This window comes from Blennius ocellaris (assembly GCF_963422515.1).
Source record: "Blennius ocellaris genome assembly, chromosome: 6".
In the NCBI taxonomy this organism is placed as follows: Eukaryota; Metazoa; Chordata; class Actinopteri; order Blenniiformes; family Blenniidae; genus Blennius; species Blennius ocellaris.
This window is the reverse complement of record NC_137655.1, coordinates 11508104-11534009: the sequence shown is the minus strand read 5'-3', so window position 1 is coordinate 11534009 and position 25906 is coordinate 11508104. Positions and strand designations below refer to the sequence as shown.

The 25906-nt window shown below is 42.2% G+C and overlaps 2 protein-coding genes across 2 annotated transcripts in view; one reads left to right on the top strand and one right to left on the bottom strand.

The window, feature by feature from the left end:
- The window catches only part of LOC308131765 (TSC22 domain family protein 1-like), a 29233-nt gene extending 9595 nt beyond the window's left edge, over positions 1-19638 (top strand). Inside the window, exons 3-4 of the mRNA XM_080498598.1 lie at positions 16488-16539; positions 17839-19638. Of these exons, the coding sequence (XP_080354724.1) occupies positions 16488-16539; positions 17839-18108 (322 nt within the window). The 3' untranslated portion in view covers positions 18109-19638. The remainder of the gene's footprint in view (positions 1-16487; positions 16540-17838) is intronic.
- Positions 19639-21465: 1827 nt separating this feature from the next.
- serp2 (stress-associated endoplasmic reticulum protein family member 2) lies at positions 21466-24912 on the bottom strand (the record flags this gene model as incomplete). Its single annotated transcript, XM_080497736.1, has 3 exons — positions 21466-21975; positions 22741-22813; positions 24829-24912. The coding sequence occupies 3 exons, from the start codon at positions 24910-24912 to the stop codon at positions 21935-21937; spliced, it is 198 nt and encodes a 65-aa protein (XP_080353862.1). The 3' UTR covers positions 21466-21934.
- Between the last annotated feature and the right edge of the window lie 994 nt (positions 24913-25906).

The following is a 25906-nucleotide window of genomic DNA, read 5'->3' as shown; positions in this document are numbered from 1 at the left end:
CACTGTGGGGCTATAGTTCAAAGAGTTGGGTGTCATTTAGTGCTGTTTAATATTAGGTGAATATGCGATAATCAAATACCAACATTTAAATATTTGATTTGTTAATGTCTTTGTGGCATGTAATTTGTCCCTCTAAATTATAATTCCATTTCTTTGTAAGGTTTCATGCTTTGATTGGTTGTAGTGATTACACTTCAGTTCATTTATATTCAAAGTGTGGGAGTTTTTTTGCTTGGATACTGGACTTTTAATGCTTCCTACGTGAGATATTACTGGCAATACCTGTTGTACTTTGGAATATTTAAGGTTTTCATTATAGTTTGCTCCTTTTGAAAATGTAACCGTATATTTTATAATTGTCTTTCAGTTATAAGAAATCCTGTCCCCAAAAATGTAAATTTTTAATAAGAATGCAGTAGTTAATAGTTTCCCCCACTCTCAAAGCTGTGGTTTAATTCGTTTCACAGTGAATGCCACGGCTCCTCACAATCCAAGCCATGTCTCATGCCTGTTTATCTCTCCTGTTTGCTGATACGGAGCTGACATCATCCGATGCTTAGCAAATATTTGAAGGTAGTTTGTTGGTTTAGTTAACGATTAAGTGCAGTAGAGCGGTGTTGAAGCTTTTTGACCTCTCTTAGGGTGGTGGTGAAGTTGAAACTCCTCATCAAGTCTTGATTCAGGGTGTCACTTAGTTACGATCACAAGATCAAACTGTGTGCATATGTATCGTATATGTATTAACAATGGAACCTATATGATATAAAAGTATGAATAATTGTTTAAGTTGGAATACAAAGACTCTCACTGGAGCATCAGGCTATATAAAGACACCTAGAGCGATGGTAATACTAAATGAAACAACTTGTATTGATTTATTTTTGCTGTCACACAATGAACTAGAACAGGTACTCTGGAGAGCGCGTACTCTCGCCAACACATTTGTCTGTGGAACCAAGTTATCGTCGCAAGCATGTTAGCTTTTGGCTCATATAGATGCTAACTAGCCTGTCGGGTAGCAACATGGCTGTGTGAAACATTGAGCAGGGAGCGTCTCCATGGCAACAGATGCTGAGCACCTTTAATCTCCATGATGTGCCTCTCCCATCCGCTTTCTATGTGACATTTTTTTCCGTCCCATACAAATTTTGGGGATTCATTTGGAAACGGTTAGTGTTTAATGTTCCAAAATGTAGTTGATTGGTCCTTGAATGATGACAAATCATCCCTGAACATTTCATGCAATTCGGGTGAGTAGTTTTTGTGAAGCGTTGGTAAAATGCATACATGCAGACGAAAACATAACCTTCTCGGCCAACTTCATCGGTCGACCAAGTTGCGTTGGCGACGGTCAATATTGTACGCATGACACTCGAAGAGATGGTGATTAATGAAGTTTCATCTAGTGGTCTGACACTGTCATCCTCGCCCACCGTCGACCCCGAAACATGCAGGCAATGTGCTGAATCATGGCTGGCATTCCTGCAGCCCCCAACACTGTCCAGTCAGCTTCAGGAATTCTGACACACACACACACACACACACACACACACACACACACACACACACACACACACACACACACACACACACACACACACACACACACACACACACACACACACACACACACACACACACACACACACACACACACACACACACACACACACACACACCCATGCACTCAAGCACTTGCCCAAAGCAAACTGAAGTCAGAAGCAGCAGATTTCTCCCTCTCAGATATTAGGTTATCACAGTTTCCACACTAGATGACTTTGTCATGAGTGTAAGGATTGCAGCCTTTCTGTCCTCCATGTGTCTCGTCCTACCTTGTTTTTTGTTGTTGTTGTTCATATTATATGTCTGCCCCACCCTCCCCGGACCAGACTACAAAGTCATTGTCGGATGGAGGTGTAATTCATCATCTGTTTAACAGAGCTCCCGAATCGGTGCAGATAAAATTGCTTTTAATGTAAGTGGATGTCAGCCACCAATTTATGAGTTGTCGCTGGATCCCGCAAGGCCCATGAGAGCTGCACACGTGAGCCAACTGACATGAAGAACAGAGGGAGTCCTGTGTGCCGAATGCCAGGCCGCATCAGCTAAATCTTCATTTGGTTAGCGTTTCATCAGCTGAAGTCGGGGATAAGGTGGAGCTGACTTGCTGTAAGGTTTCTGATTAAGGCACTAATTGTAAGTGGTGTCAAACATGGTCTACGGGTCAAAACAGGCCTGCCAGTGGATCCAATTAGCCAACAAGATGACCTTGATCGGAAAACTTTTGGTTTTTGGTTTTTTTAAATCGGCACAGATAAATCACCACTGAGACCCAGAATTGACCTGTCGATGGCAGCATTGCTCAAGAGTGATCCAGCTCCCTTGTCGCTAGCAAAGGAGCTTTGGCATCAAAGTTATATTGCAAAAGTAAATACAAAGGCTGCAAAAGTGTGTCCTGAAAGCAATTTTTGTTTGTCCTACATTAGAGACTTTGACACACAGGATTTCACATTGTTTCAAGAAAAACTAAGTTTTATTTGGAATTTCATGTCTGGCCACGTTCTTTAGCATCAAAATCCCAAGAGAAAAAGAAAGTTGAAAGATGTGATATTTTCTCATTATTTTGTGCCAGACGACATCATACAAATTGTGATGTGTTGATAATGCATTTGTTTCTCTTAATTTCCAGCCTGTAAAAATAGTTTATTGAATGTTGACATTTTCAAAATGTAGTCTTTGCCCTGAAACTAGGAGGTAATTTAGAGTTGTTGCTTTTGTTATTTTACCTTTATGGTCATTTTTCCATTGGATGTCAGACAGCGCGGTACATAGAGCTGTACGGACATCTACAGATTGGAGGCGGGGCTAAACTTTGCGCTTGGAAATGGGTTTCATCTATAAATAATAATAGCAGCAATTCGTTTAACTGCTTCGCACAGGTTAATGGAGTCTTGATGGTTTCTGCCGTTCCGCTGGGCTGTGATGACGTGAGAGTTTTAGCTGGTGAGTGTCTTTTCCCATCGGGTTTACTGCTCATTCACTGTCGCTTTGTGCGAGCTAATCCCCTCCTCAATGCTCTGTGGCTGAATGAGGAAGGCTGCTGGAGGGAGGGAGGGGATGGGGGGGGGGGGGGGGTAATTTTCCTTCTTTTCTTTTTCTTTCTCTTTTTTTTTAAACATTTTCTGTCAATGGTCTTTGCAGCTGCTTTTCTTCTCTCTTGGATAAATCCCACAGACACTTTGCTCTTTGTGTCTGTGTCTTGTACTTCAAGCCCTTGTATGCAAGATTTATTTCGAGCACCACCCAAACAGATTTCAGAATGTCTTTTGGGCTTTATAAGTGATATGTTTATTTTCCTTCTCTGAGCTATAGGTGAATGTGTATTCACAAATCTCACGCAGCGCAAATACCCTATCTATTAAAGCAGGCTGTTTGTCGGTACACTTTACAGTCCAGTATTCTCAAACATATACATCCTCATACTTTCACATCTCTACACCAAACAGTTTCAAGCTTTTCTGTTATCTTCCAAACATGGCCAGTACATTTCCCTTTGGCACTGTCGAAGTAGCATAATAACAACCACAGTCTTCCTGCAGTCCATTTCCAGCTCTGCACACAGTGCTGCACCACCCCCTGCTGGCTGCCAAGCTGTGAACTACCCACGTACACCAGACTCCTCATACAGCATGCAAAGTGTGTTGGGTGTTTGGTGAATGCCATTTTTAGTTTTGGAAAGCGGTATGTTCACAAAGACCAGAAATGACTGTTAGAAAGTACTGAAACACATCTTCTTGCCCTGCTCCTCTATACTGTATTTAGAAAACAAGAAAGCTACTTTGTGATGTAGTAGTCGGTTCATCAGACTTTTTTTTTTTTTTTGTTATTTATGAACCTATTTCTCATATCTTTTTTGAAAATGTGATAAGTGATAATTTTACACACACATTTATGAATGATGGAAAATGCTAAATCATGTCAGAATGTAATTCAAAGAACACAATTGATATTAATTGTAGTAAAAAAAAAAAAAAAAAAAAAGCAAAGTTGGCAAACTCTTAAGAGACAGAATGAGTAAAAACTCAGAGGTTTGATTTCTTGAGCTGTGCTGTCGGCGCAGTGATGTTTCCAACTGCAGATTTGGGCTAAACAAGACTCAAAAGTCCTCTCAAGTTTTGTACGTGTTGTTTGAAATATTTTGCTCATAGATAGAAAAGTCAGACGCTAAATGAGAAACGGGCACGTAAACTTCAGCTGCCTTGTTTCTGTACTGCATTCAGGTGTGCTGATGGGATGACACAGGAGACACAAAATACAAAGCACATTGACCTGCTGTCAAATGCATACGTTTCCTAACCATCTTTCCATACACTGCATCTCTCCTGCAGAAACAAAAACAACTTTTTAACAAGAAAGTGTATTTAGATGCGCAGTAGCCATTGTTTGCTCACTGCCTTACCAAAGAAAAAGGCTGTTTGACGAGAACACTTTTCTTTAAAATCGCTTTCTTGTAGAGTTCTTCTCTGCTGTATAGTTTGTAAAAAAAACGTGTGACTCCATCTCTGAAGTCGCCTCCTAAATGGTTGGATAGTGAGGTGGTTATTGGCTTATGTGTTCACCACTAGGTGGCAGTGTGCACCAGCTGATGCATCCGTGGTGCCAATGCAGCAAGTGGGATGTGCTGTGGGTCAAAAGACAAGGGAGCACTGTTTGAATTTGGAACTTTTCAAGGACACGAGGTGGTGCTGCATCACTGTGCTGGCTCACAGTGCCAGTCTGTACCCGAGTCAGCAGTTCTTCGTATTTTGTCTATAACAAGACTCATTCTCAGTTTCGCAGGAATTTATAGGAAGAAATTACTATGCTGTGTTTCAAGTATATGACAAAATGTATTCGACATAACATAAGGAAGACATTTAAGTAGAAAGACACTCATCGTGTGTGCGTGTGTGCGTGTGTGTGTCAGACATAAGACTGGGGAAGGTGAAGCATCACGTTACAGGCTTCTACAGTTATGCCACTGCTTGATTTATTGTTCCTTGTTTTTGTTTTAATGTCATGGTAGACGGCATTCAAATGATTATTAGGTTATGTAAGAAAAGGAGGCTTTAATTTCTAAGCAATAATATTATAATACAAGATGGTTTGAAGGAAGATGCAGTCAGCTAGAAAATTAATAAGTTAAGTGTTTGAGTGTGCCCCTGTGCTATACGTCATATTTTTATACAAACCCCTCTATAATGTCTGTTTCTCAACACATTATAAAAACTCCATTCACTGTACAGTGTGAAGCAGATGTAAGCGATATGATCCTAAAATGTTTGGAATTGATAAAGTGTTACAAAGTCACTCTGAAACAAATACGTTTTTCCTTCCCTAACTTTGATGGATCAATGGGATTGACTTCATTGATCTTAGAATGTCCAGTCAGTGCAGATTTTTTGGAAGACGTCATGTTGAAAGAGGCTTATGATAATGTCAAGTGAGAGAGTTCACTTTCAGCCAGTGGTGAGACTGACCACAAACAGGAATCCATCAACAACTTCAAGTTTGACTTGTGCTTTTTCTGCAAGACTAACGTGTCATATTGTAATCATACCCCTATTTCCATCAATATAATAAGTCACTCCTCCACAGTGATTTTATATAGCCTCATTATTTCCGCAGCGTAGTGTTAACATCCACTTTATAACAAACTAAAGTGACACAGAAAGCTCAAATCAATTACTGTTGATATGATCCCTGATTTGAGCTTTTTTAAATAAGTCAGACATAATGTCATGTTTCCCGACTGTCACCAGGAGATGGCAATATAGATCACTGTCGCCCATTGTGCTTTACAGTCATGAAGCGATATTGATAGGTTGTTCTGAGCTTTGCAGTTCTTCTCAAATTACTGCAGTCACAAGCTGTTTAGATATAAACTCTAAAATATTGGGCCCACATATTTTAGTTCAGCACTCGGATGGTGTCGCTGGTACAAAAACCCTCCGATTGTACTGTTGACTCTGTATCACACTGTGAACTAAGATCCCATTCATATTTTGCCGTCTACATTTTCTACATCTGAATTCAGTCACCATCAGTAGGATGTCAGTTTTTTTTTTTTTTTTTTTGTAATTCGCAATTGGTGGGAGTTTGTGCATTTTTCTGAAATACAGTAATGTCAATCTTTACTCTGACTGATTTGAATGTATTTTTGAGTAGATTTTTAATGTATTTGAATTTGTGACATGCTAATCCTGCTGGTGGCAATGGGATCCAAGTAAAGATGTGACCCGTTCAAATTCAGCCATTTGTTGGATGCGTCTCTTCTCTACACATCCAGTTTAGTTCTGATCTGACCCGTTTCATCACACCATCCTCTGGTTTATGTCACAAATCGCATCAAAGCCCGAAATGTATTCGATTCCCAAAGTTGTGCAAAACGGAGTGAGGCTGGGTTGCTTAACGCATCGTGAAGGAACGCAGAGGAGTAAAGCTATGCTTTATGTGGTGTTCCTGCTATGACATGTGGTAATTAACTCGCACCATAGTAGCTTACTTTTCTGTCCTTGGCTCTATGATGCAACCTTCTCGGATGAAGACTGACTGACAAACCTGTGGTTTTTTTTTCAGAATACTGCAGCCTGCCTTGTCATTAGAGACGCACGCTGAATCTCGACGACATGGTTGTTGTGGGTAGATTGGCACTGCGACTAAATCAACGCCAAGGTGACCACATTGGAGTCTAATAATCATGATGGAAGTATCTTGTTCGGAGTTACCAGTTGGCATGAGACCTTAAGTTGGTCATATAGAGTGATGACTGGGATTTATATGTCAAGAACAGCCCTTTTAAAGCATAAATGCTGCGATCTCACCACTGCGTAGTGGTCTTCTGACGGTTGAAACCCCACAGGAAACTTGCTCGTTGCTGTGTCTGTACTAAGCCATGCTTATGACGTCTCTGCTGTCGTCGGAGATTTAGGCGCTGTGACGGTGGAGCCTTCGATAGTAAATCCACTCACCGCTCCATCCTCTTGTCTTCACTTGCACTCACTTGAAGTGGGTCATGGATTGTGGCCTCATTACAGCATTGATTTGATGAGCTCACTGTGACCTTTCAACAACAACAAGACCATTGTTCTTTTCATCGCGATACAATCAAGGAATGGACCCCCCCCCCACACACACACACACACACACATGCACACACACACACACACACACACACACACACACACACACACACACACACACACACACACACACACACACACACACACACACACACACTCCTGATCAATTGTGATTTGTGAACCTTTAAATGTTTATAGCAGGGTTTGGGTGGCAACTCAATGTTTTGGTGAGCTGAAGAGCCTAAAGGCAATCCATGAAATAGATTTACGAAGATGTGTACACAAACTAAACCGTATTGACAGGAGCCTGCGCGATTTCCCGCCTGATCAATTACAAATCAATCCTTCAAAAATGGTGAACTGGAAGAGGCGATAGGGAAAGTCCTACAGCCACTTGTCGGGTTGTATCTGAATATCTTTCAGTGAAGTTGCTTCTCATCTAATTATTTTATCCTGTAATCCGTGATCATAACTTTTTTTTTTTTTTTTTTTTAATTTTCAGTCACACTCATCAGCTCAAAAACACAGAACTAAAAATAACTCTTCTGACTGCTGATGCCCAGTCACAAACTGCTTTATGCATCATCCTCCTGGCGGGACTGTTGCGGCTGAGAGAAGTGCTGAATACTTTGGAAAGAGGTCTGTTGAAATGTCGAGTATGAGACATACTAATGAGTCACTCTCCAGCAGGGTGTTCCAGAAAAAGAGAAAGAAGCATCCTCCCATCAGCCAACGCAAACACACTTTCACACAGGGTGTATAGCAGGTGTTTGTGTTGTGAAGCTCTGTGGCTCTGATGCCACTGTGAGTAATTTATCCTCCCTCCACATACACACTCAAAGATAAGATGGGAGATGCAAGCCAGAGGAAAATAGGAAATAAACGACCATTGTTTTCCAGTCTGGGGTACGTCTGCTCTTTGGGAAGAGTTTTACATACTTAAGAACAATAATTTGGGCTTTTGTCAATGTTTATATAGTCAACATATCAAAAAACAGCAACATAAAAGACACAACTCTACTGAGGCTGTTTTGAAAAGCAAATTTTGGTACGCGTGCAAACGCACTCTGCTTCAGTTGGACTGAAGTCTTAACAGAGCACGAACCAAAGAGCTGTACATGAACTAAACACAGGATGTGATGGACCTTCGATTGCAATGCATCATAATGGATGTGCTGTCTTTTTGACTTTTAACGATTTTATAGGCAGTTTGTGAGTTCTTCGCTGAACTTGGGGAACCGCACACCTCGGTTTTAATTGATGGAAAACATTGATCTCCTAACTTTACTTGATTAACTGTAATGACTTGTTTTGTTACGAGGTTATATTTTTGGTCTCCCTTTTCTATGCCAATGTAGAATCTGTCATTGTGTTCTCTCAGGAATAGATCGTCTTTGAACCTAGACGACATGCTAAAGTACTTAGGATTTTTTAACTTATTTAGCGCCCCTAAAAGGTTTCTCTGCATTGTCTCATAATATAGTTTGCTCACACTGCTGTTTAGGAAGCAGTGTGGTTGTGCGTCTGTATTGGTCTTTTTAATAAGGAGGCATAGGCACACTACAATGTGCCTCAAGCCCATTTTCCTCTCGTCTTTTATTGCTGCCGTTGGCATTATTCCTGCCCTTTGTTGTCTGGACTCGAAGCGCGGTGTGTTCTTTGGCTGCTAATCCTTTTAATGCCAGGTTTCACTCCACATTATTCAAACCTGCTGCTCATCACAAGTTATGTAACCTGGATCTTGTGGGGGTGTTGGGCGGGAGCGAGAGTTGGGATTTCATTCTGTTATGGGTTGCTTTTTTCAGCCAGTCGGGGAAAAACTTGTTATTTTTGCATCATTTATTGAATAATACAGGAATAGCTGAGCAGCTCACTGCAGATGGTTTCTCTTTCCTTTCTTCACTTATAAATCATGTACACGAGTGTCACAGAGCATCATTGCTCAATAAGGCGACTTGCAGTAACTAAATAAGTAAATAAGTCACACTTTTTGTGTGGCAACTTTCTGTGTTCGGTCAGTCGCCTCTATGCGCCGTGACCACGCTTCTCTCAATAATATACATGTTGTTCGAGGAGAAGAATGCAGGGTGGCTCCAGATGGAAACGCAAGCATTGTCTGGGAACGTGAGTCACTCAGTGCCATGCTGTGTCAGTGATGTACACAATCGTTGTGTATTAAGATTTGGCCTTGAGTTCTCTACATCTACACATGGGCGTGAGCCTCTGGGGCAATGGGGCCACATCCTATTGGCCAAATATGTTCACATCCAGAGCATCAATGCATATGAGTTTATTGTTGTTGATATCGCGATTACAAAACATTCTGGATACATTGTGCAGCCCTACTGCAAACTACATGCTTACTTGGATTTGAGGGAACATTCATGGAGAATATTATCCAAGAAACTTGTAAAGATGCACTGCAAAACTGCGAAAACCACATTAACTGTTGACTAATATGCAAGTATGATAAGTCAGCTGTTGTTAATTTCTCTTCCAGACCAGCTTAATCCAAAAGGTCTGGAGCGTATGTCTGCTGGAGTTTTGTTAAAAAAAAAACACACAAAAAAACCAAGGGACACACGACAGGTCATCAGGCCATCACAGGACATAAAAAAAGGAGTTTCTGTAATCATTTTACTCCTCGCTGTTATAGTTCGATGCAATATTTTTAGTAGCACTTTTGATTGAGAAATGGCAAACTAGCAAAGAAATAAATTCAGGATGATTTTAAAAGCCATAAATTAAATCATGGCGCTGCTTGTATGCTAGAGGTGGGACCATGCCGTCACCTGGACGTCGGAGGTTGCTTCACTGCAGCAGTGAACTGTGACCGCCGTTGTTCCGGAGTGACGTGAAGGCGACATGATTTCCTCCAAAATTCAAACATGTGTCTGCATGATAGCTTTGCTGGCCTTCGTGTGAACTCCGCCAAACAATGCTGCATTCAAATCGACGAACTATATTCGAAAGGCATATCTGTAATGTGGTTCTCTTCACTGAATTCACTCAGTGCATGACTCATTGAGACAGCGCGGATACTGAGGCGATGAATCTGGGCCATTCTAGCCCTGATGTCCCAGGCCGACTCTCTCTCTCTCTCTCTCTCTCTCTCTCTCTCTCTCTCTCTCTCTCTCTCTCGTCTCTCTCTCTCTCTCTCTCTCTCTCTCTCTCTCTCTCTCTCTCTCTCTCTCTCTCTCTCTCTCTCTCTCTCACCCTCTCCTTCTCTGTCTCTGCCTTTCCCCACTGTATGTGTGAGTTTAGTGCAGAGTGGGAACTAAGGACTTGCTGCTGTCAGCCCAAATGCTCCAATAGCACCTGTCTCTCTTACGTGTGAAGGCCAAAATGGCCACTCATCATTCCTCCCTGACCCTCTGACTATGGAGAATGACAGAGAGCCACTGAGTGAGTGAGTCAGAGTGTGACTATGGAAAAACCACCGCCAGGGCTTACTGGTAAAGTCTGTGTGTGTGTGTGTGTGTGCTCTCTACTATCAAACTACTGCTCAGCCAAAAAAAAAAGAATAGACCTCCTTTTTTCATTGGTGGGTCATACCAGGCCTCTGCGCCATCACCAATTTGATCAGAGAAATGCTAATCTGTCAACATATTAACATATATGGCAGCTCTTTTCTCTCCTGAATCCTGTGTACTTGTATTAATGTGTCTTCAACAGGCTGTTTTCATGATGCACATTTATGTCATCAGAATCACCTATATATCGCACACATGGCGGTTACATCACAATGGCTCTTTTTTTTTTTTTCTTATCTGAAAAAGTGCCCTTTGGGATTTAAATTTAGTCCTCTTGCCAGCGAGCGAACTCTGAGGATTGTTTACATGACGTCTGATGACTGCTGTGAACTTTTGTGGTTAGTCAAAGTAGTGTTGAAATTATGGATGATAAAGTTGCAGAAGACTCCTCAGTCATGTTGCGACACCTCATTTTTGTGGAATGTAGGCTTCAAATGTAGGTGTGTTTTAAAGTCTCACACAAGAAAAGGTAACTGCTGAGAGAACCTTTAGTAATGCGGTGTACTGTAGCTGAACTGCCATTATTTTTTGGTGCCGGAATATGGATGTGAAGTGGGTAAAGCTGGTTCTGTCTGACACCTGTATGCTTGCAGAACTTTAGACAGGCCTTCAAGATGATGTAGTTTCTTTATATTATGGGAAGTATTCTGAGGTCGGTGTTGGATGTCAGTCCCCTCACCTCTTGCAATATAGCAGCTGCGATGATACTGTGCAACCCACCCAGAAGTCATGTGCTACTGACTCACCCCAACACACGGAGTCTGTTGGGACAAGTGAAATCCCCCGGATTGCGCTCATCCTTAACCTGTTGTTGCTTGGCCGGCCGTCTCTAAGCCAGCGGAGGCCCTGCGAGCGCATGTTGTGTTTTCTCTGTGCTGAAGTGCTGAAGCACTAATCCATCTTAAAGCTGCCTTTCAATGGGAAATGACAAGATAAGACCCTGAAGCACAGGGTCCCTCTCGTCTTATCACGCAGAGCACCGGCATAGAAACTCGCAAAGGAAAATGATGACTCTTTGAAAGTGCTAAACTGGGATTCATGTTTGGGCTACTTTTGCGGATTTGACAGTAAGACCAAACAGTGTGACGACTGTGTCTCCTGAGTCAGTGTGACAAAAAAAAAAAAAAAATACTGTAAACTTATGTGGGTAATTTTCTTCAACTTTGACTTTAAGGAACTTTTTTTTTTTTTTTAACCATTTTGTCTCATTATTTCACACAAATAACATCAGTGACCGACAAAATTATTGTAATATCTTGCATCGGATACCGTTAGACTTGGGAAGTCTAGAGGGCAAAGGACTAGTGTAGTTGCGGGGAAATCGTTGGGCCACATGCTAATCTCCGTTGATGGTTTATATAACTCGAGCGTCACATGATCACACGTCACCACCCGCCTCGCAAACTGCCTGTATCCACTAATTCACTCACTAGTCGGCCATTCAAAACACAAATGGATGACATCGAGGGAAAGATGAGGAGCACCCGCATGCAATCATTGTAACCTGGCACGCTGCCTCCCGATTCACTGTGCCGCCGCCAGCTTTAATGCACACACAGGCTCGACCCAGGTCTGGTGACTAGGTTTAAGAAGAAGCGAGGGCTGTTAGAGATCCCTAAACAAAGACTTGCGGGACACACTGCTGTGGCACTCTGGAGCGCGAGCGCTCCCGCTGACAGACGGCTCCATGAGAGTGCGGGGAATACGAGTGCAGGGCCATGACGAGATGGCAATGAAGCTTTTGTTCTGGGAGCTGGAGCAGCATCTCAAAAGGTAAAATAGAGAGAGAGGGATTCCCCAAGGAGCCGGATCACTGTAGCACCGCCTGAGCCAATCACTACAGCAGCTGCAAACAAAAGGCGGCGGAGCTATATTGTCCTTTCTGTGCACACATGTATGGCTTCAGGGGTTCCCTTCGCGTCTGTGTTTTTCTTTTTCTTCGAATGTAGTACGAGTAGTGAATACAGTGTGGGTCGGGGGTGTTGGAAGTGCAGTCCAGTGTTTAACTGTGGAGACATTGAAGTACATCTGGTGCGCGAATGCATGCGTTTTACTCATGTCTCCAGATGGCGATATGAGTAATGAATCCCATAGCGTATTTCTTTTTACATTGTTCGCCATATTTGGTCAACTTTTTCTACATTTTGCCATCACTTGCCCATCTGCTGCATCATTTCACTGGACCATATCCCGTTTCTGCAGCAGTATATACATAGAATCCCCAAGTAAGTTTGCTTTGAAAAGAAAAGCCTTTCAGTTCTTTTTCTCCGGTTCTGTATGGGACGGATTTTGGGAAGGCTGAGTTTAAGGTTTTCATCAACAAAGCTTCTGTGAGAAAGGTAAAAATGTTAAAACTAGTAAACACGGTGACATGTCCGGTGCACCTGTGCAGTGTTGACATGGCCCAGTGCAACTGGCCTGCTGTGGTTCTGCTTTAATTGTAAAATATGAATGAGCCAGCTCTGAGTTTAATATTAGTTGGGTCGTTGCACTCACAGGGCTACCTTGTTTTGGAAGACTTTCCTTGAACACGATCTATTATTGCCCAGATATTTAAAATCTTGCGTATAAAGGATGAAGGCGGTCTTCATTAGTGTCACAGGAATTCACCATGTCACCAATCATGCTTTTTCATAAAAAATGTACAAATCAGTGTAAATCAGATATGACCAAATATGGCAGGTATAGAAAATAGATGACTGTGTGCATCTTTAAATTAGCACATTTGGTGTGTTTACTTCCAAGCTTGCTTATTACAAATCTCAATCAGAGTTGGAAGGTAAAGTCTGTCTGAAGTCTTCCAGTGCTTTAACATGTAAATCTTGTTCTCGTCAAGGACTTTTTTAAAGGACCTTTTCTTGGAAACGGCCTCCTATTCCCTGGCCAGACTCCACAGGAAACGGGCGACCCCGACAGTATTTACATGTGGGTTTACTCCAGAGCTACTGGCTATTTGGGTGTGTATAATTGGCTAAACCCTCCTTCCAGTCAAAGAAGAAACCGGAAGAGATGAGCGCGGCTTAACGTGTCTTATTTAGAAGGCTAACTTCTTGATAAGTGCTTCTAGGTCTGGCTGGTATTCAAGGTGAAAGGAGGCTGACAATCAGCACAGGAGGCTACGTTTGAGCCTCTCCTCGTCATGCATAAACATGTCATGAACAATTTTAAAAGTGTCATATGGCCCTCGTGTGACTTTGAAGGTTCATCAATTTAATCTGCAGGATAATTGTCTATTAATCAGGTTTTAAATGAACTTTTTCCAATCCTATTTCACTGGAGGGGGACATGCACAACAATCCGGCAGCTGAACTCGCGCCCTGAAAGTATTGAGTGTTCCTGATTGTGTATCTGACTTTCAGGGTTTGACCCTGAAACCCTCTTCAGTGTGAGCTTGTGAAATTAGGCCTGTACCGAGTGTGAATATCAGCATTGTCCCGAGTGTGCATGAGCGTTTCAAGGTCTTGGGTGTGCGTGGAATGTGTGAGAGCGTCAGGAGGTGTGGGAGAGGGTGTTGTTTTGTGGACGTCTGAGAGAAGTTTCTCTGTGGAGGAGTTGGTTCAGGTGCATCCGTGGGACCAAGATACTCCCGTATATTAAGTGGGAGCGTACTGGGGTGTGATAATGTTTGAGTCAGAATGGATACAATAATGGACTAATATTTGAAATACACCGAGAGAACGTGTATGTGGCATTTGACTGAAAACCGTTTTTTTTTTTTAAAACGCCCCGGCTGAGAAAAGGCTCAGGGCAATTTTGTCAAATGTGGCTGCCTTTGTGTTGACAAGATGTCCACGTGCTTATAGTTTATGTTTACAGTCTCATACATGACAGGTCTAACTGATAGTTTAACAGTTCAGGTAAACACTGTAATTGACATTCACCGTTAAAGTCTTTTCTTTCTTTTTAAACTGGGATTCCTTCACGGTATGTGGCTTCTCCGTTGTGCAGTACAACACTTGGCCACACGGAGGCAACATATGCTTACCCAAGATAGTTATTGTTGCCCACCCGTCTTATTTCTGTTAATAAAACTTAGACAAGCCATGTTGTTGATAATGCACCAATACTCGCAAGTTGTATTAAATACCACATTTTCTTTCTATTTTGTGTGAGTTTTAATAGGTAGTACTAAATGTTGGTCTCTTTTTCTAATAACATCTTCGGCACACTTGTCTGGGTTGTATAGTTACAGCAGCAATGCTGTGGTGGGCTGTTTTACAAATTTCTACATCCCTAGATGGATTGTTTAGATATACATAGAAGTTATCAGCTTATTCACATAAAGATTACTGATTAAAATACAGTAAGCATAATTTTAATAGACTCTAAAGATTGATGGATAAATTGAGAGGCCCTAAATATTACTTTATACTACCAGTACTATTTGGTTCACACTCTGCTGAGTTTTTAGTGTTTAGTTTTTTTTCTCCTTTGATGTCATTGAGGTTAGGTACAGCCTTTTGTCCTTTTTTTCTTTTCTTTCTTGTGCATTCATCCATCTCCTATACCAGGGGACTGTATCCGAACAGGTCACCAGAGAGAGCTTACCACTTATCCTCAAACATGTTTTTGGGGGTGTGGGCAGAACCCCAGGAGAAAGTCGACAATAATGGAAAACATGGAAACTGAAGACACAGACTCCTAAACTAGACTTGAACTGGGATATTGTTCCGTTAGAGTGAGATCTATAGTGCTTTAACTTTCCCATTATAAATACAGATCATATTTTTTTGTATCACTGTGACATCCATAGTCAGAGGATGAAAGAAAACAATAGTGTGTGTGAACTGTATTAGTAGTGGTCGAAAGACAGACGTTTGTGGTGGTTGGAGTGACAAGATGTTCAAATATATATACTCAAGTTAAAGAAAGACAGAACCAGTGTTGTATAATCACACTATATGGAACAATAACAAGTTTCCGTCGAGTTGGAATATACAAGACTTGTCTGAGGATGATCAAACTCTAAAGTTACTATCGGTGTTGAATCAATGCAGCAGTGGTCGCTGATACATCTGCTGTGATTAATATGCAACTGTCGCAGTAATTCACCAGTCCTAAATGTCAGCCTTCCACCGGCCTGTTTTCCAGTCCTGGAGCTCTTTCTTCTTTCTTTGCCATCCGGTTCTCCCCGGTTCCATCCACCTCCTCCCTGCATATGTTATGTAGATGAGTGTCAGCTGAGCTGCAGGTGGGGGCGGGCCTGCATGGATTATTCACATGGCTCCTCGCGGACCAATCCGGGCGCGGCGCCACGCGCCGTCGCAGGATAAATTATGCGCGCTCGTCCAGAGCTGCTGATTTGAGCGTTCTCTCCGAGATGAGCTGACCTTGGACTGTATCTGTGCCGCTGCGATCAGTGCACAGCCTCTTTTTTTTTCTTTCTTTCTTTTTTTTTTGGGAGGGGGGGCTCTCCCATGTGTCTCTCGTGAGGCGGTAGATTCAGGACCGAGTCGGTGTTGATCACCGGGAATCACCATGAACAGCATGAATCCGCCCTGCTACACCGTGGCCATGGATCTAGGCGTCTGCCAGCTGAGAAATTTCTCCATCTCGTTTTTGTCGTCGTTGTTGAGCGCCGAGAGCTCGCCCGTCCAGCTCGACAATAGGTAAAAGGATTACCCCCCAAAAAATTATTAGTCCACATTTGTGTTCCGGAGCTGCGGCTCTTCCGCTGCGATGCAGCGCGTGCCCGGTCAGCGCGAGCCGGCTCTAACGCCTCCAGCGAGCCTCAGCCAGCACCGAAACCCCGGTTGAGGCGCAGCTGCTTTTCTCTTCCTCTCCTCCACCAGGTTATGTGGCAGGATTAAAATTCTCATCTCCTCTCTTGCAGCTCGTCGGGAGCCAGCGTCGTGGCCATAGACAACAAGATTGAACAAGCCATGGTGAGTTTTCTTTCCTCCTTTGTTTCCACCCTCCGAACACATGTTGGGATTAGACTATTGGTTCAGGCGAACGCGCATCACTGTGTATCTCTCAGTGGTACCAACCAAGCCATTCGTGCTGTAACTCCACTTTTGTTGTTTCTGAAGTGAAAGTGCTGCTGCTTGACTCAAGCATCGTCCGTTACCACCTTTAAAAAAAAAAAAACGAGTCCAGCTTGGGACAATGTCACGATGCTTTTATTATCATTTATTTATTTATTTATTTTGTATTTTATCAGCTGCAAATCTTTTTCCCAGCGTTTATTAATAAGAACATTTTTGGGGGGATTTATCACGTTATTCCCGGTAAAGGCTGTGGGCTTTTTGTTTAGTGTCCCACGGTTTCTGTTGTTACTGTCAGGTCGGTTGCTAGGCAAACTGCAGGCTTACACGCCCGGTTATAAATATCCTGGCCTCTGATTGGCCGAGGCTTAAACCTGGGTCGCGTGATGACGTAGCGTCCCAGTTGAATTTTCAATAAAGTTGAAATAATAGAGCTGTAGAATTTTAAAACCGCTAACGCCCTTTGTAATCTACCTGTTATAATTGCTTTTAAAACTGGAAAGAGTCACTTGTTTTTGTTTATTTTACCACATGTTTGTTTTGACTTGGCTATTTCAGGTGCATCATTGTCACAAATATTCTGGTGCTACAATTGAGTTAATTTTGTTCTTCCTTACATTGTTTACCCCTCAATGACCATTTATGGTTGAATGGATCACTGTAAGTTTTCTAAATCTGTCACATTTAATTTGAATGTGGCTGGTCCGAGAGCAAACTAAACCTTAAACAGAGAATGGGAATGGCTCATGTATATCAGCCACACAAAAAAAAACCAAATTGCTGCTAATTCAGCAAGGTTTGCAAAGTAATTTGTTTTCTTTTTTGGATAAGCTATACATTTAATGAAGCCAAGCTTTGTATTTTCTGAACATTCTGGGACTTAATTTACATCTTGCTGCCTTGAAGCCAGCATGAGATCGATTAGCTGTTGACATCATGTCACCCGGTGTCATTTCAAGAGGTTAACTTGCAGGGGACACTGCTCAAGGGTCGAGGCAACAGTGATTTGGCGATGTTTCTGTTCTGTTGTTGTAAGTTTAACAATTCTTTGCATTGCATCGACGCGTTTGGGGGGGAAAAGAAAATCTAATCTGACTTCTGTCCATTTCTGTCATCGTGAACCTGTGGACGTGTGTTTCGGACGGTATTGTACGCACCTGGAGTGTAGTCATGAACGCACACTGCTGTCTGTTGCAGGACCTGGTGAAGAGCCACCTCATGTATGCTGTGCGTGAGGAGGTGGAGGTCCTCAAGGAGCAGATCAAGGAGCTGATCGAGCGCAACTCCCAGCTGGAGCAGGAGAACACGCTGCTGAAGACATTGGCCAGCCCAGAACAAATGGCCCAGTTCCAGGCCCAGGTTCAGACCGGTTCTCCTCCCGCCGCCCCGACGGCGGCCACGCCGGGACCCCCCAGCAACGCCACTCTCCCCCAGCCCCCCTCGCATAGCTCTGGACCCTCGGCGTAGCTCGGTCTGCGCAGAAGAGACTGACTGACAGTTTCTTGAGTTCTGCTAAAAGGTGGCAGAGCCAAAGTTTGCCTTCTCCAACAGGAGGTTTCGCTGTTAAGACAAGAATTTGCACATATTTATCTCAGAAGGAGGCAGCGAGCGGGGCGAGCGACGCCATGCCGGAGGGTGACAATCTTGACGTTCTGTACGGGGGTGGGAGGTGGGGGATTTCTTCGGTGAAGAGAATCATCAAACATTTGCCAAAAAAAACAAACAAACCTTGGTTATCAACTAGAATGTCTTACCAAGTAGAAACGAAAGAGTTCACCAGTGGCGATAATATAATTACCTATAGAATTAAAAAAACTAAAAAATATCACTGTGCCTGTGTCTGGATTTTAAGTGATGTCGATTTTACTGACGATGATGTTGGAGCAGGATGTGCAGGATTGTACCGGTTGTTACTTATTTAGCTGAATGATGTAAATAAAAGCGTTTCTCTCTTGAGGCTACAGCCTGAAAGTCCCGGGCTGAGGGACTGGGGGGGGGTGATAATGAGAGAGAAATCAGCCTTTTCAGAGTGACAAATAAAGAATGTGAGCAGTTACTATCACAACGTAGTCCCCATCTGGAATGGGGGTGTCGGGGTGGGGTTGGGGGGGTTATTTTGAACAACGCTTGGCAGCAATGATGACGTTACTTCAACTGTGGGTTGACGAGATGAACAAACCGCGGTTTCTTATGGAGATGACGAGATTCTATTTTCAGTATTTCACATTCATACGCCTCATGTTGCCCTCAACAAAGCTCATCATTGCTGTTTTCTCAACCCTGTGGTGGCATGTAATTTAAACCTTACTTGACAGGGTTGGGATGCTGGGCTAAGCTGCATTTTGTTTTTTCTTTCTTTTTTTTTGTTTGTTTTTCTTGTTTTCTAAAAGTTTGATGGGCAGAGGAGGATGTATATTTCTGTATAGTGTAAGTACCATGTAAAATAGTGAGGAGAGGTGGAAGAACAACAGAGGCTATCTAGGTCACACAGATTGATGCAGATGAGCAAGAAAAGTGCCCAGTCTGTCTCATCTATTTTTAATGCTGTATTTTCAGGACTGTGGATGGATAGGAGTGTAGGTTATTTAACTGACAAACACACACAGCCAACAACAATGTCCCAGACTCCTTACTGCAACAGTAACTCAACTGTAAAATCATATTTCGCTCTGGCTCTTTCTTTCTTTCTATTTCTGGAGTATTGCACTTTTTTTTTTTTTTATTAACTTTATTTTATTTTTTTTGACAGTGAAGTACTTTTGGATGAACAATATCTGAAAAAAACAAAACAAAACTCAACAGTGAAGAAAAAAAACAACACAAATACAAACTCTGGAGATGTTCTTTCTTTTTCATTCTGTGTATCAGTTGTATGCTCATGTTCTGTGCATGTTTCCGCAAAGACCGGACAAGATATTATAACATACGTACCCACAATTGCACTTGACAGCTGCACTTCACAACTCTCAATAAACATGCTTAAGGAAGAATTAACAACCTGGTCACTCTTTTGTCCTCCTGAACACTTGGTGAACTTGGGCAAATGTAGGGCGAGTTCCTGTATACTGATGTTTAGTTTGCAGCTGAATTCATGTGATTCAAGTCTTGAATTAACCTTCTCCACGACACTGTTGCTGATGCACCTTCGCTGCAAACAGATGAGGATTTTGTCTTGATTTGTTTGAACGTTTCCACATGATTCATTGTTTTATTTGAAGTCATTACTATTTAATTATGACTGTCAGGCTGCAGAGGACAAGAGAGCACTAAAGAGACTAAACTGACACCACAAATCTAAATGACCAAAACCTTAAAACCAAGGATGCAAGAAAGTGTAAAAAGAAAAAAAGACTAGAAAATCTGCAGAATGATGCAATGCAAATACTAAGACGGGATAACGACACAAAATGACCCCAAAATTATACTTGATGTAATCCTGTATATCCACATCAAATAAAAGCAAAATATCAATATAAAATTAAAAAATGACAGAGATTTAAAAAAAAAAAAAGCCCTACAAAATCATAAAATAGGATTTGAAATGACTTTGAAAAGACTAAAAAAGATCAAAAATGGCTCCAACCAGAAAACTCCAAATATGTCAAGTCGATGTAAGAAATGAATTGATTACAAACACAAAAAGAAAAATGCAAAGCATCCCTCAGTGTTAGTTTGTCATTTGGCACACCTGGGAGGAAACATGTCTGCAGGGCATCATATTGCTGCACATTTAACAGATATCACATATTTACAGGCGGTATACGCGACGCTTCTATAAAAGGCCTTTCTTTAGGAGACTTCTCTCCGATGGCTGAACTACACCTTAATATAGACGGGTTGGTTTTGTTTGTTATTCTCAAACGACTGTTGAATCCCACAGTAATCCCACTCGGTGCTGGAAATAGCCTCTGTCCCTGGGAAACAGCACAGTTTCAGCGTGTGGGAACCCAAATTAAAAGTAAAATCCCTCTCTTGCCGATACCTGCTTTAAACCAACTTGTTCGTTATTGGCTTGTTGGTTCCCAGACAGACACACACACACACACACACACACACACACACACACACACACACACACACACACACACACACACACACACACACACACACACACACACACACACACACACACACACACACACACACACACACACACACACACACACACACACACACACACACACACACACACACACACTGAGCTGTGTTGTGTTCCTACACAGTGGGACCGGATCACTTTTTATATTCAGTAGACAAACACATTGGTTACTTTAAAATGTTCTCTAAAGTGAGGTTTAAGTGTTTCCACAATGAAATGTTGAAGAAAAAGAAATACATTGCTTTTTAAGAATGACCTACTTTTTCTTATTTGTCATGTGAAAACTCAGCTCTTATCATGACCAAGCATGACAATCAGACTGTAACAAATCTGTAACCTCCTGCCAAGACTTCATAACCACTGCCCCCGTTTGAGCATCATTAGATTTAATGAATTCATCGCTTCTTCTTTTTTTTTTTTTTCCCCCTTTGTTTGGCACAAGATGCTATTGATTCCTCTAATATCCCAGTGGAACTACACAACGTATTAAGTTCTGGTTATTTTCTGAAACGCAGCTGCTATTTTTCTTCTGAAATCCATAAAACTGGACCTCTTTGCACTCGCCCACTGGTGAAGCGCGCGTCAGCAAGACGTGAGCGAGTGAATGTGAGCGAATCTGTGAAAGCACGATCCAAAGTGGGCGCTCGCTAAATGGTCAACATTTATTTGAAAAAACAAACAAACAAACAAACAAAAAAAACCATCCTTCTCACACAGCACGAACCAACGGTGGGACCGACAGGGTATATGGCACATTGTTAGCAGGGATTAATGGCTGCACAGTCTTTACATTCTTCACACACGCGCGCACACACACGCACACGCACACACACATACAGGTGCTGAGTAAATAACGACACACACATGGCCTCCAGCTGGCGTGGTTTTAGACTGTCCATAGAAAAGCTGTCAGTACCACAGACCATAACACTGTAAACGTTGATGGAGGGAGGACGGGGGTGACGGTGCTGTTTCGGGGTATTGTCTCTCTCTCTCTCTCTCTTTCTCGCTTTCTCTCTGAGGTCTGGTTTGTGTCTCTGGTCCTCTGGGGGTGGGGAGGTGGGGTCCAGTAGTGTGCAAGGCGGCGGGCTAGCCAGGCTCAGTGAAGGCATGAGGAGGGGGACGGGACGGGACTGGACGGGACGGGACGGGACGGGACGGGGAGGGGAGGGGTGTCCGGACGCTCCTTGTGAATCACATCCCCATACGAATACTCTGGATGATCTGAAATATGGCTGTGGAGACATGAAGAGACACACTGACTCATCAGCTCACACTTATCGTTCAACGTTTTTGTCAAAGATGCGTATTTAGAGCATTTTTAATGAAGAACAATGCCTGTAATAGTCCACTCTCACATGAAAATGTATGAAAATAAGGAATCCATTTATCATTTCAACTTCGTATAAAAAGTAAGAAAAATGTACACTTTGATTTTTTTCAGTGTCATTTCTAATGCGTCCTTAACAATAAATGTTTCACAGTGGAAAAGCAAGCTCATTTCACTTTTTAATCATGTCATAGTTGTACAGAACATGCATTTGTGGGATGAGCATGTGGGTTGTGTATGTAGAACATGGCCACATATTCTCTGCTACTGCTGGAATTCAAATTATTTACTAAATTTGACAGAGAGTTAACCCTATTTTAGGAGTTATCACAATTTACATCCGGTTCATAGGTCGTTACATTTTGATCTCACTTCCCAAGTCGCCGTTATTTCTGAAACGTGAACAGAATGACTTTGCATTTTGTGGTAGTGATAATCTCCCCACTTTGGTGGTTTTATGATTCATAGTTAATAGTAATTTTAAGACGTGCTTTCCACTGTGTTCAAACCTATTGTTAAAGATGACTTATTAGAATTTTTAAAAGAATTATGCCTGAAGAGGATCAGCACATTCAAATGGTCTTTTTGTTAATACAAATAAAATTGAGAGGAAGATCTTCCCCTAACAACATAACAAGCTCACATGAAGGTAGAAATACAGAGGATGTACCTGATCCACACACAACAAATACGAAGAGGGCGAGCAGCCAGGGACCCACTGGGTACTTCTCCTCTTGTGGTCGCTGCGAGGAAGAAACACACACATACTGCGTATTACAACGATACAAACATGTATGACGCAACGCAGTAAAAGTAAAACTAACATATCAACCCAGAGCTTTCTGGTCTTCTGCCTTTTCCAATCTGCTTAAACCTCTATACTCACCACTAATCTTGTTTTTCCCGGAGCTGAAAACTCCAGATGAGTCCATTTCCCATCAGAAGTGTCCACAATCACAACTTTGTGAACCCTGGTGTGTAATTATAACCCCACAGGTGCAGAGTTAGCAGGTTTTCTTTTCTTTCTTTTTTTTTTCACACCGCAGCTCGGGGGATTTATGCAGCTTCAGGATGATATCACCTGTTTGTATATGCAACATGTTTGTGAGCTTTCACGGTCGGTGGCGGTGCAATTCAGACAATACCTGAGGAGAGGATGGGTGGAGAATGTTTATCAAGTTATTAAATGAACCTTATGGTGAGTTTGTTTTGTCAGCGGCTGGATTTAAGGATGAAAAATTAATAAATTAAAGGTTCATAAGGATGAGCTGTGGAAGAAGAAGAAGAAGAAGAAGAAGAAGAAGAAGAAGAAGAAGAAGAAGAAGAAGAAGAAGAAGAAGAAGAAGAAGAAGAAGAAGAAGAAGAAGAAGAAGAAGAAGAAGAAGAAGAAGAAGAAGAAGAAGAAGAAGAAGAAGAAGAAGAAGAAGAAGAAGAAGAAGAAGATAGAACACAAATTAAGTAAAGTTAACAATGGAAGTTAGACTGGGAGATGTTCATGCTGCATCAATGAGGATAAGATCACTTTGAGCTCTATATTACATCTTCAATGGACATTCTCACCATGCTGAAATACTGTTATAACTAAAAAAATAACGTTTTAGCACTTCATCGTGTATGACATGATATAAATAAATACGTTTTAGTATACTGTGGTATGAAGTTAAAATGTTTTATATAGGTTTTCAGTATAAACATGTCACCGGTCTGCACTGTGTGTACAATATGCTGTAAATGTACTGCTGCTGTTTGATGATAATAATGAAGCCTAACACTTGTTGAGTGAGACAAGGAATTAAAATATAAAAGGCATGGAAACTATTTACAAATACAATACTTTTTAGTCTTTGGTGATACTGTAAAGGGTACCGTTATGGAGAAGAAGAAAAAAAAACTCTCAACATCTACATACTGTTTGTGCCATGTCAGTGACCGTGATTATCCATCAGTCTTTAAAGGGAGCAGCAGGGTCCATCATCGCCGGGCCCAGTCCACCACCGGACGGACCCTCACAAACACTCACATTCACCCTTACTGGTAATTCCAGAGTAATTCCAGGTTGTGAGAGGAAACCGCAGCACCTGAGGGGGGGGAAATAAATGTATGCATGCACAGGGGGAACATGCAAAAGTTCCTCACAGCTGCTGCATCAGTGTTTCCTTCAATGAAATGAATTATATTGCACATGTGCATTAACAGTCTCTCTATTGATGGTAAAGAAATTGCAAGCTACAGAATGTATGACCGGCTTGGACACGTTAGACTTGTTACAAGGGGAGAAAGTCAATTCGAGTCTGCATGGGGTTTGCACGTTCTCTCTGCCTGCTTTCCTTCAGGTCCCCTGGTTTTCCTCTCACGTGGTGGTGGAGATCCTAAATTGCAGTAAGGGTTTCTCTCATCGGCCATCTATAGTTTGTGCATGTGTCTTGTTTTTTTGTTTGTTTTTTTTTCTTCCTGCCACTGTCTCGGTGAAGTGAGGTGAAGTTGGGCTGCGTGAGGAGGGCGATGAAGAGCAGAGAGAATCCAGACTGACTCCAGTACATCTGGATCACACAGGTCCACACTGGACATATGCCAGCCGGATCTGTGCGGGTCCTGAGTCACCGCCTGTGAAGTGACAGGCGCGTCTCGCTGCCAGGTGGTCCCCTCCTCTCCATCATCATCCTCCTCCTCCTCATCCTCATCATCCTCCTCATCCTCACCCAGGGATGAACGTCACCTATCTGGGCTAATGTCATGCTGGCAATCTGGCAGTCCTCACCAGCGTCTTGGCCACGTTTCCTCTCTGAGTGATGTTCTTGCTGTGTTTCTCGTTGGCCATGCGGATCCTCTGCTTCGCCACCATCTTCCAGGACGACCGGCGATCCCCGGGTTCAACGCCGAGCCTGTTTGTCCTCGTTATCTTCTGGTGCTGCAGGCTGACGACAGCGCAAACCTGCGTCGAGCTGGGAGACCTGTGGCGCCGGAAACGCAGCCAGTCGACTTTCAAAATAACAGCACGCGCATTTTCATAACGCGACGTGTCACCGTCCACAACACGCAAGGCACAACCAAAAACAACTCAGTACATTGTGTAAGACATGTAAATTATTTACAATACCCCCTTTGTTAGCTTTTTCCTATTCCTGTAGCGACCTGTGGTCGTAATAAATCTTTACATTGAAAGTCTAAACCGAAACTTGTATGATTACTGTTGTTGCGCTTCACAGTCGCTCCTGCACGCACCTGGAGACAGTTAATTTGGTTTTTATTCACATTACTTTCAGTAAAAGAGTGGGAAAATGTCTATAAAGACATCATGTAAACTGAAATTTAATCAAATGAAAAAACAAACAAAAAAGTAAGCTACAGCGTATCGCATCGTAGAAAGAAGAGGACACTTGACCTGGCCTCCAGATGTTTATGATACTTCAAGTTTATCATTTTAGTTTATTCAAAGTGCAGGTTCCATCCGAGTTTAAATCGCGGCCCTGGCTGACTGTCAGACTTGCCTGAATGGTGCTATAGAAATACATTAACCTTGCTTTTCCTCTTTGAATAGAAATGTAAGTTTGTTTGTTAAAGTAATATCTCTAAATAACCAAATTCAGATAGGCTTTTCAGACGTTATTCAACATGATTTTATAATACCTTAAAATACTCCCTTTGACAATCAATGACACAAAAAATAATTAAAGTAGATCTTGCAAAATTGTGCTTTTGTAAAGACTCTCCTCAAATAGAATAGAAATATAATTTTCTGACTACCAGCAAGTAAGCCCAATGCAAAATCCCCGGACAAAAGCTTCAATCAACAAATAGGAGCAGCTCAGTTCTTATACATGAGTAATTTTGTGTAA